We start from the raw sequence: 12,383 nt of genomic DNA on the forward strand, positions 1-12,383 counted from the left end.
AGGTGAGGATGGGAACGTAGATCGACCGGTAAATTGAGAGCTTTGCCTTCCGGCTCAGCTCCTTCTTCACCACAACGGATCGATACAGCGTCCGCATTACTGAAGACGCTGCAACGATCCGCCTGTCGATCTCACGATCCACTTTTCCCTCACTCGTGAACAAGACTCCAAGGTACTTGAACTCCTCCACTTGGGGCAGGGTCTCCTCCGCAACCCGGAGATGGCACTCCACCCTTTTCCGGGCGAGAACCATGGACTCGGACTTGGAGGTGCTGATTCTCATCCCAGTCGCTTCACACTCAGCTGCGAACCGATCCAGCGAGAGCTGAAGATCCTGGCCAGATGAAGCCATCAGGACCACATCATCTGCAAAAAGCAGAGACCTAATCCTGCAGCCACCAAACCAGATCCCCTCAACGCCTTGACTGCGCCTAGAAATTCTGTCCATAAAAGTTATGAACAGAATCGGTGACAAAGGGCAGCCTTGGCGGAGTCCAACCTTCACTGGAAACGTGTACGACTTACTGCCGGCAATGCAGACCAAACTCTGGCACTGATCATACAGGGAGCGGACCGCCACAATCAAACAGTCCGATACCCCATACTCTCTGAGCACTCCCCACAGGACTTCCCGAGGGACACGGTCGAATACCTTCTCCAAGTCCACAAAACACATGTAGACTGGTTGGGCAAACTCCCATGCACCCTCAAGGACCCTGCCGAGAGTATAGAGTTGGTCCACAGTTCCACGACCAGGACGAAAACCACACTGTTCCTCCTGAATCCGAGGTTCGACTATCCGGCGTAGCCTCCTCTCCAGCACACCCGAATAGACCTTACCGGGAAGGCTGAGGAGTGTGATCCCACGATAGTTAGAACACACCCTCCGGTTCCCCTTCTTAAAGAGAGGAACCACCACCCCGGTCTGCCAATCCAGAGGTACCGCCCCCGATGTCCACGCGATGCTGCAGAGTCTTGTCAACCAAGACAGCCCCACAGCATCCAGAGTCCACCCCCGGGGCCTTGCCACCGAGGAGCTTTTTAACTACCTCAGCAACCTCAGCCCCAGAAATAGGAGAGCCCACCACAGATTCCCCAGGCACGGCTTCCTCATAGGAAGACGTGTTGGTGGGATTGAGGAGGTCTTCGAAGTATTCCCTCCACCGATCCACAACATCCGCAGTGATTTTTTATTTATAAATGAAATTGTAAATGGGTATTTGGTGGGAAGATTTTTTAATTTATTGTATTGTATTTTGTATATTATTTGAAGATGCAACCTTTTAACCAAATTTGAATAATAGGATATTGAGACTGATTTGGTGGATTTAAAGATTCCTTTTTTAATTTATAAATTAAATTGTAAATGGGTATTTGGTGGGTAGATTTTTAAATTTATTGTATTGTATTTTGTATATTATATGAGGAGGAGCTGGACGAAGTGGCTGGGGAGAGGGAAGTCTGGGCTTCTCTGCTTAGGCTGCTGCCCCCGCGACCCGACCTCGGATAATTGGAGGAAAATGGATGGATGATGATGTATATTTTAATTGTGGGTCCCTGTGTGCTCGTAGGGATGAACTTTTTGCAGAACAGACTCTGATATTTACAAAATAAACTGTAATGAAATACAAAACTATGTATGTCTGTAAATAAATACATAAAATCAACAGGAAGCGAATATTTCAAAAATGGTTTGATTCAGTTCGGAAGAATGCAAACATGACGCCTGCAACTTGTGAACTGAGCAGAGGGTGTCATGGCCCCTGGCATCTTCCCAAACAACCCCAATGGCTTTACAATTAGATGATTTGCACATGCGGAGCACTCGGCTCGTGATTGGCTGCGTTCCCCCCAAGTCCCGCCCTATCCGCTGTCACACTGACCAATCAGCGGCGGGCTGGGTAGCGTCGATGTGACGTCACGTCAGTCGCCGTCGTGTCGGGATCGGAATGTTAGCGACTCACAAACGGAACAACCGAGCACTCGGAAATCGGTCAGTGGGACTGAGGAATTCCATCTTTTTTTTTCTTTCTCCGGAGGGCATTATTTTAGAACTTGGCGCGGCGAATGAGCTTTGTTTTTCGGTCTCAGCCCGTCTCGGTCGGCGGGGAGAGAAATGCGAGGATTCGTCAGGTTATGCCGGTGCGGCTGAACGGAGGGACCATGGAGTGATCCGGGGGAAGGGGAGCTATCACGCCGAGACGCTCGTATCGGAGCGGGGGGCTTTTCACACTCTTTCCCGATGTGTTCCGCCGAGTTAAACATCTAACCTCTCCGCCGGGCTTCTTTTTTTTTTTTTTTTGCCCGCAGGGGAGCGACTTCCCAGACGGACACTTTTCCATTGGAACCGCGAGCGTGGAAGACATTGTGACCCACCGGGGTTCGGGTGTCTTTTTTTGAGGTGCACCCAGCCTCTTTGGACATGCTGGAAGTCCACCGACCACACTTTTAAAAAAAATCGCCCACATGCGCCGGATCAATCTCTGCATTTGGGCACCGAATACGCAGAAGGGAGGCCGGGGATCCGGAGGATGGAGCCGTGTCACCGGGGTTGCTGAGAGCCTCACTCCGGCCCACTTTGCTGATCTTATTCCCCGAAAAAGTCGCGTCTGTTCCCAGGACACATGCAGGCCAAAAAACGCTACCTGATCCTGCTCTCGGCCGGGGCTTGTCTGGTGCTCCTCTACCTCGGAGCGGTGCCGCTTCCCGCAGCGAGCAGGCACCGGCATGATATCAGCCGTCATGGGTACCGACCCGACCACCCCTGGCCTCACTTCTCGGACCCTTTACACCCCTTCGTGGCGTGGGACCACACCGACACCGATGAGTCCAACCTGCACACGTCTGTGAGGCAGAAGCGGGTGGTGAACACCAGTGTTTACAAAGGCAAGCGGTGCCGGATGGACTCATGTTTTGACTTTTCTCTGTGTAAAAAGACTGGATTCAAAGTTTATGTTTACCCGCAGCAGAAGGGAGAGAAGATATCTGAGAGTTATCAGAACATTTTGGCCACTATCGAAGGGTCCAGGTTTTACACCTCAGACCCGAGTCAGGCGTGTCTGTTTGTGCTGAGCTTGGATACCCTTGACAGGGACCAGCTGTCTCCACAGTACGTCCACAACCTGAAGACCAAGATCCAGAACTTGCCCCTGTGGAACGATGGCAGGAACCATCTCATATTTAACTTATATTCCGGGACTTGGCCGGACTACACGGAAGACTTGGGCTTCGACATTGGCCAGGCGATGCTGGCCAAGGCCAGTATCGGGACCGAGAACTTCAGACCCAACTTCGACGTCTCCATCCCGCTTTTCTCCAAGGAGCACCCGAGGACCGGCGGAGAAAGGGGCTACCTTAAATACAACACCATCCCGCCGTTTCGAAAGTACATGCTCGTTTTCAAGGGGAAGCGCTATCTCACCGGTATCGGTTCGGACACCAGGAATGCCTTATATCACGTCCACAACGCGGAAGACGTGGTGCTGCTCACCACCTGCAAGCATGGCAAAGACTGGCAGAAGCACAAGGACGCGCGCTGTGATAAGGACAACGCGGAATACGACAGGTGAGTTTGGATGCACCTTTTTGGAGCTGTCAACCAGAACCAATAGAGCAATTTAACTGACACCATGCCGGTTCAGACAAACACCAGCGCTCCTCGGACCAAAACACATTTGAAGGTCCTTGCATTGGCATTTTAACCCCCTAAAGCTGTGGTCCCCAACCACCGGTCCGGGGACCGGTACCAGTCCGTGACGCATTTGCTACCGGGCCGGTGAGAAACATTAAATTTATAAAGGACTGCATTTTCTCCGACTTAACTTTGGCCTGTCCCGCTAGACCAGGGGTGTCAAACTTGTTTTCATTGAGGGCTTGTAACAGTAAATAATAAATGAATTTGCCTATAAATTTAAATATTTAAAAAAAAACGTACGCAGAGACTAAACAAAATCTGCGGATTTTACCACTGTTTTTACAGAAAAAAAACTGGCAGCTTTGTTGCCAGACTTTTACTGTAATAAATGGTATGGTGTTTTTCTTTTATTATTATCATTGTTTACAACATATTACTGTAAATAGAAATACAGTACCGCTGTTTAATTTTATTTTGGCAACTCAGCTGCAAGTTTTTTAACCATAATAAAATGTGGTACCATAAAATTATCAACCGTGGATTTTACAGTAATAAAAACAAAAAACTGACAGCTCAGTCGACAGAATTTTACTGTAAAAAAACAAACATTGGTCGTTTTGTTTCAACTGCTGTAAAAAATAAAATTACCTACATTTTACAGTAAAATCTATTGATCATTTTTTGATGGATAACTTGCTTCGAAATCATAAGTTAAGCAGATATTTAAGTATTTATTTGGATTTTGGCCAACAAAGTTAGATAATATAATATTTGTTGCAATATTGGACACACATTTTTTCTCTGTCAAACTAGAAAAAAAAACCTAATACCTTTTAGTAAGAAAATAAAGTATTATTTCCAGGTTTTTGCGGGCCATATAAAATGACGTGGAGGGCCAGACCTGGCCCGCGGGCCTTGAGTTTGGCACTTGTGCACTAGACACACCAATGAGCTTGTTTACGGATGTACAATAAAACTCTTCATAGGAAGTTGCCATTTGTAATATTTGTTATAACTTTGTGACATGATACAATGCACATTAATGAACATATCAGATAGAAAAGTGACAGATTGTAGCCAAAGACTGATCTCCATCTGCATTTCATTGCAAAGAAACACACCCAGGGCTCTCACTAATTCAGCTTTTATATTGAGTTGTATTTTTCATGCACTTATTCTTGCTGTAGTTATCTGGCACAAGTGGAAAGCCGGTCCTTGAAAGTAATGCCTACATTAAACCGGTCCGTGGTACAAAAAAAGGTTGGGGACCACTGCCCTAAAGGCCAGAATTCACAACATATGCGTTTTGCATAATTCTTCCGAAATGTGTAACTGATAATAGAAATAGACCAAATGTCCATGGCAGAGGAATAATAGTGAAGGGAGAGGTCCGACCTCTTAGTCTTTAGCTTTATGGAAATGTGGCCCCTAGAACAATTTAGTTGAATAATCCTGCAATAGAGGCGGAACTAGAGTAGTGTTCATTTGTGTGAGGTGTTCTGATTGATTATGAGATTGTGACAACCCAAATTTAAGTTTAAATGGTCATGCAGGAAATAGCAACTGCCAAGTAAATAGGCTCCTTGCACATCCCTCTGTTTTTGTCTTCTACAAGCTCAAAATGAGCATCCTTTAAGTGTCTGCTTTGTGTGCGTGTTAACATGTCGGGCTCAGCCATGGAGGTGTTTAGTGCAAATACATCAGTCATAATGCTTCAATTACTACTTGGATTATGTCTGAAGGTGTCATCTTTTCTAGTCAGCCCCCAGGGTAAGTTGATTACCTGTAATTTTGAAAGGTCTTAATGTTTGTCTCAGTGATAATCATGATTCCCTAGAGCTCTAGTCAAAGTCAAGGCCCGCGGGCCAGATACGGCCTGAGAATTCATTATCTATGGCAGTTTTTCAACCACTGTGCCGTTAGATACAGTCTGGTGTGCTGTGGGAGATGATCTAATTTCACCTATTTGGGTTAAAAATATTTTTTGCAAACCAGTAATTATAGTCTGCAAATGATGTGTTGTTGTTGACTGCCGTTGCTGTCTAGAGCTTGGCAGAGTAACTGTGTAATACTCTTCCATATCAGTAGGTGGCAACAGGTAGCTAATTGCTTTGTAGATGTCGGAAACAGCGGGAGACAGCATGCAGTTAAAAAGGTGTCTAATGTTTAAACCAAAAATGAACAAAAGGTGAGTGCCCCTAAGAAAAGGCATTGAAGCTTAGGGATGGCTATGCAGAACGAAACTAAAACTGACCTGGCTACAAAGTAAACAAAAACAGAATGCTGGACGACAGCAAAGACTTACTGTGGAGCAAAGACGGCGTCCACAATGTACATCCGAACATGACATGACAATCAACCATGTCCCCACAAAGAAGGATAAAAACAACTGAAATAGTCTTGATTGCTAAAACAAAGTAGATGCGGGAAAATATTGCTCAATGATTTTAATAGTCCGGCCCGCGTGCGCACAGATTTTCCTCCATGCGGCCCCTGAGCTATAATGAGTTTGACACCCCTGCCCTACAGGATCAGCTGCTGTGTTTCGGATGCTGTTTTGGTGTGTTTTAATGTTGTCCTCCTAAGAACCGGCGTCCTCTGCAGTGTACCTTTGGTTTTGGTCTTCTTTCAGAGTTGCACATTTCAGGAAAAACAGCCCAAATGTTCGATTGGACAGGACGCTGGGCCTCAGTAGGACATAGACAAGTTTTTCGCCATTCTTTTCACAAGACAAGGTGCGCTGTCAAGCTCCCCTTGTATGCAAGATCTCTGTTTGATCCGCATTTATCAACCAGCAGTTCCTCCGCCCTTTAAAGCCTGGATAAACTCAGACATGTGATAACAGTACTTGTCGACGTTGTGCCTTGTGGGTGTGCACCTGTACACACACACGTGTCGTCAAGGTTAAGGGGCGACATGAGAAAGTATGGAAAAAGGAGCACACATACACTACCGTTCACAAGTTTGGGGTCACATTGAAATGTCCTTATTTTTGAAGGAAAAGCACTGTACTTTTCAATGAAGATAACTTTAAACTAGTCTTATATTTAAAGAAATACACTCTATACATTGCTAATGTGGCAAATGACTATTCTAGCTGCAAATGTCTGGTTCTTGGTGCAATATCTACATAGGTGTATAGAGGCCCATTTCCAGAAACTATCACTCCAGTGTTCTAATGGTACAATGTGTTTGCTCATTGGCTCAGAAGGCTAATTGATGATTAGAAAACCCTTGTGCAATCATGTTCACACATCTGAAAACAGTTTAGCTCGTTACAGAAGCTACAAAACTGACCTTCCTTTGAGCAGATTGAGTTTCTGGAGCATCACATTTGTGGGGTCAATTAAACGCTCAAAATGGCCAGAAAAAGAGAACTTTCATCTGAAACTCGACAGTCTATTCTTGTTCTTAGAAATGAAGGCTATTCATCAAAATTGTTTGGGTGACCCCAAACTTTTGAACGGTAGTGTATATTTCCATTCAGGCAAAGATTGAGGGTCCTTGAGTTGCACATTTGTACTTAAAATCAAACCACTCTTTTAAAAAAAATGTCAGACCCGAATCATGTCGCCTAGTGCTGAAAGTTGAATTGGTGCCCACATGAAAGGGATAGTTGACATGGTGGTAGAGCGTTGCACAAGGACGTGGGCACCATTGTGGTTATGAGACACGTCATTCCTTCTTTGCTGAGCGCCGTCAAGGTACCAAACACTCCATGGGCTGTTTAGTTTTGTGTAAACACACCAACTGGCGTAATGATGCGTCCATTACCTTAAGGCACTTATAGTATTGCCAAATCACATAAAGCTTCTGCTCAGCAGAAAAAAATCATGTCCAAACATGTCAGGCTTAGAAAGAGTTCACGCATGTTTCCACGAAACAGGATAGTTTTGATGTTGTTGTCGTAAAGGGTGCCAAATTAACCAATTGGAATTGTAACCCTTTTGTAGCAACCATCTGGTGGGAGAGTAGTCGTGATGCATTTAGGGTTGGGTTGACAAAACAGTCATGGCAGTTTTGTTTACCGAGCTAACCCAGTTACACATTTTGTGAATATAAATCACAAAACTGCTAATGTGGCGAAAACTGTACCGCAATGTAGAAAAAGGCTGTTAGTAACTCCTTGAACTTGATGTGAACTCTAAAACCTTCTATTCTTTGCAGTCCAATTTGTCATGCATTAGCAAGCGCTCCTAACCAAACTTCACAAGCGAGCACTTGTTGGTCCATTTGTCATTCTTTCCCTCTTGAACTACCTTACATCCATCGCCCTTCATAAGCCCCGACCTTCTTGTCACTTGCAAAAGATTTCATGAATTATTTGGCGTTCCACACATTTCTGCATGTTCTTAATAAGCTTCCCAAGTTTCAGGACCATCCAATCAGAAAGTTGTATTGCACTGCCTACTCGCTCTAAGTAAATTATTACATTTTGTGGTTAATTTATTTAACCACAAAAGTGCCCCTGCTTGTTCAGTTCCACTGCTGTTTGGACTCAAAGCTAAATGAATTACCGGAATTTCCCTACCATATGGTGCACCGGATCGTAAGGCGCACTGTCGATGAATGGTCTATTTTTGATCTTTTTTCATATATAAGGCACACCGGATTATAGGGCGCAATAAAGGAGTCATATTATTATTTTTTTCTAAATGGAAAACACTTCCTTGTGGTCTACATAGCATGTAATGGTGGTTCTTTGGTCAAAATGTTGCATAGATGATGTTTTACAGATCATCTTCAAGCCGCTTTCTGACAGTCGCTTCAGGATGCACCGTTTTGTGGGCTGTCTTATTTACGTGGCTCACCTTTGGAAGCGTCTTTTCTCCGTCATCTTTGTTGTAGCGGTGTAGCGTGCAAGGACGGGTGTGGAAGAAGTGTCAAAAGATGGAGCTAACTGTTTTTATGACATTCAGACTTTACTTAAGTCAATAACAGAACAGCATCAGAGATGTTTTGTTACAGCCGTCATAAAGACGTGTCTTGTCACCACTAAACACGAAGTGACAACAGCGACGTGAAACCTGTGGCGGCAGCATATACGTGTTCAGATCACAGAGATGTTCAAGTAAATCAGGGTTACGACGGAGTACAGACCTCTATCAAACCACTGCCGCTCTAAATGTCAGAAAAGGTGGGTGTTTATTGTGTCCCTACTAGGGATGCACAATATTTACCGTATATTTCGGACCGTAGGGCGCACAGGATTAAAAGGCGCACTGCCGATGAGCGGGTCTATTCAGGTCTATTCGGATTACAAAGCGCATTAAAGGGGTCATGTTATGATTTTTTTCTAAATTTAAAACACTACCTTGTGGTCTACATAACATGTAATGGTGGTTCTTTGGTGAAAGTGTTGCATAGATTATGTTTTACAGATCATCTTCAGGATGCGCCGTTTTATGGGCGGTCTTATTTACGTGGCTCACCTTCGACAGCGTCTTCTCCCCGTCATCTTTGTTGTAGCGGTGTAGCGTGCAAGGACGGGAGTGGAAGAAGTGTCAAAAGATGGAGCTAACTGTTTTAATGACATTCAGACTTTACTTAAATCAATAACGGAGCAGCATCTTCTCGTCCGTGGCTCACTAGTGCAACAACGCCAAAAAAACGTCCGACCGGAACTCTCTAATAACTAAGGTTCCTTGGGTGAATTATGTGAACTCACTACACCGGTATGTTTTAGTGCTTTCATGGCGAGTTTACTGACAGATATAAGTAAGAACTTTACACTACTTTATATTAGAAATGGCAACAGCAGATAATGAATGTCACATAACAAGAATATAGAGAAAAAGAAGAAGCTTATCGACTACGCCGTCAAAGTTTTTCAGGATTTATGCAGATCCTAAATACAGATCAGCAGGTATCAGAAGGTAAGAAAAGTTGCTTTTGCATTAATATTGCGAAACAAAACGCCAGATAACATGTCTTACCTTATACACACACCACAATAATACTCATATGTTGAAGCACATCAAGCGGTGCGGCTTCATAACTTACGGAAGTCGTACTAAAACATTTGGGTAGATTTTTGAGCGCTGTGTGTAGTGTTCTATATTTTCAATGGGACATATAAAATGTTGGTGTTGTTTAATTGAGTCATATTGCCATCATAGTGCAGTCTACATGTATCTCTTATGTTTGACTGCCATCTACTGGTCACACTTATCATTACACCATGTACCAAATACACTGTCGAATTTTGAGATAAAGTATTTTAAGTGCGCCTTATAGTCTGGAAAATACGGTAATTTTTGTTTTTGAAGTTTGTACTATGCGGTTTGGCGGCTTTCGCCACAGCTCAGTGATTGTCACGCTTGTTTCAGGAAGTGATTGTCAACAATGACAGTCAATATACTCCAAAGATATACTGTCTTGTTTGGATTCAATCAAGTGCCGTGTTTTAAACTAACGTAAACTTGCACAATCCTGTGCAGAACCCCTGACACAGCCCTTTTAGTTAATTGATTTCCATGCATCCAACAGGCTTAGGGTGGGGAGGCCATACCACGCAGAGTTGCTTGAGTTGCAGACTCAGGAATGCACACACGTGTCAAAACAGCTGTTAGTTTTTGACGAGAGAGCTAGACTATATGTGCCTATATGTAGGACTGGGTCTTGATCTGTATTGCCGACACAAAGACTGGGGGGTGAAACACACACCCTGGGCACATGCTATAGATTTGATGGTTTGTAATCCTTTTGCATTCAGCCAAACAACACAGTCTTGGACATAGAGCAACTGTGCCCCCCTGACCTCTGACCCTTTTGCCTTCCAATGGAATGCCGCTTTCCTAAGGAATCCAGCAGGAGGGCAGACGAGAGACTAGTCTAAATATCTGAACTGACTTCGTCTCACAATGATTGTTTGCTTTCAGCTGGAGTCCCTTTTGGTCTATTTCCATAGTCAAGCGCCATTGCAAGAGGCCTACCAATGCCAAATTATCTATAGTCCGCAGATGTTTCCAATAAGCATGCCAATATTGTAATATTGCCGCACTTCTGAGTTAGATTAAGGCCGGGTCATAAATAACCTCTTACACCCTTCCATAATAGAATCTGCTATCAGTGATGCACAATCTACCAATTGAACAGGTGTGTTGTAAATGAATACAGACGGTGAGAAAATTGTTCATTAACAAAGAGTGGCTCACCACTAAGGGATTTTATGTGCGACTGTGCAGGAAATCAACCCTAACTCAGGAAAGGAATTTGAAACATTTTATCAGTTTAACTGCTTCCAAGTTCTGGACTGTGCAACATGTCTGTTATAACTTGCACCGGCAGCGTCAGTGTAGTATTAAAATGATTATCGGCCTCCACAAACGGTGATTAAATTCAACCCTTTCCCTTTATAATGTCTAGAGGGTTCGGTAGTAATTATGTGCCTACATGTGTTCATTATTCTTCACACAAAGACATGTGTGCTTACTTTGTAAAAATGCATATTACTGTATATTAATTACCAGTCCCCTGGCTACAGCTGTTTTGGGAATGCTCCACCGATGCGTTGCCTTGACTCTGCACTAAAATGTAAAGATTTTTAAAGTTTTGCTCATTAAATGGCTATGGAGGTAGTAAGAGTGTCTTTATATGACACAACCTAAACTCTTACAGTGTCCTGGGCTACTACTTAAGATTTAGGAACTGTAAAGATCCGAGGCAGCGTGGTAATAGACATACTTTTACACTGATGTTGGTCTCTTTACCATTCCAATTGCAAGTAATTATTTGGAGTCATGCTGCAAAACAGCACATGCGGGCCAGCACAAATCCTGGCTTATAAACACATCGTAATGGGACTGTGGATGTGGCTTTATGTCACAGCCTAGTACAGCAGGGGTGTCCAAACTTTTTCCACTGAGGACCGTACACGGAAAAATTTAAGCATGCGGGGGCCATTTTGATATGTTTAATTTTCAAACCTTAACAAAATATATGGATTTTTTTTTTTTTTTTTAACATTTAGGGCTCCTGGGGACCATAAAGGGTCTCAGTCATTAAAATGTAAAAAATAAGTCACATTTTTTATTTTTTATTTAACGCTTACAGTAAATCTCTATATCAACTTCAGGTTGATATAAAGTTTAAAAAAAAAAAAAAGGTTTTATGCCTTTTCTGTCAAAGACAACTTTGTTTTTTATAGTAAAACTGAAATATGCAGTATTTAGTAATTAGAGCCCTAAAAGATCAACAATGCAGGACACCATTGATTTTAATTCTTTAATATTTTAGAGTAATCACAGTGAAATGTTAAATAAAATCCTACTAAATATATTTGGGATCCAAAAGGTCCCCCACTCATAAAGTGATACATTTTTATTAGTTTTTTTTAACTTTTAACACTTAAATTACGAGATCAACTTCAGATATATCTGTCGATTTTACGTTTGAACTATTATTTTGTTTGTATTATGCTCTTTTGTCAAAGAAAACTTTGATGTTTTTTTATGGCAACCACACAATATATGCAATATTTTTTCCAAATAAAACATTTTAAAGTGATATTTTTTAAGTAATAATTCATTATAACATAGATTTTTAGTCTTTTTTTTTTTTTAGCAATGGCAAAAAAAAACCCAAAAAAACAAAGACAAAAGAAAAAAAACAGCCTGCATGGCAGCTTTGTGTTAACATTGCAACTTTTTCTTGTTAGATTTCACCTCATTCCACTTTTTTCAAATGTTTTTTTAAATTTTTGCAATATTATCAATTTTGCAATTTTTGCAGAATGTGTGGCGGGTAG

General features: G+C 42.8%; 1 protein-coding gene across 1 annotated transcript in view; it reads left to right on the forward strand.

Moving 5' to 3' along the window:
- The first annotated feature begins 1,932 nt into the window (after positions 1-1,932).
- The window catches only part of ext1b (exostosin glycosyltransferase 1b), a 380,067-nt gene continuing 369,616 nt past the window's right edge, over positions 1,933-12,383 (forward strand). The window contains exon 1 of the mRNA XM_062029979.1: positions 1,933-3,565. Coding sequence (XP_061885963.1) covers positions 2,625-3,565 — 941 coding nt within the window. The 5' untranslated portion in view covers positions 1,933-2,624. The remainder of the gene's footprint in view (positions 3,566-12,383) is intronic.

This window comes from Entelurus aequoreus, linkage group LG20 (genome assembly GCF_033978785.1).
Source record: "Entelurus aequoreus isolate RoL-2023_Sb linkage group LG20, RoL_Eaeq_v1.1, whole genome shotgun sequence".
Lineage (NCBI taxonomy): Eukaryota > Metazoa > Chordata > Actinopteri > Syngnathiformes > Syngnathidae > Entelurus > Entelurus aequoreus.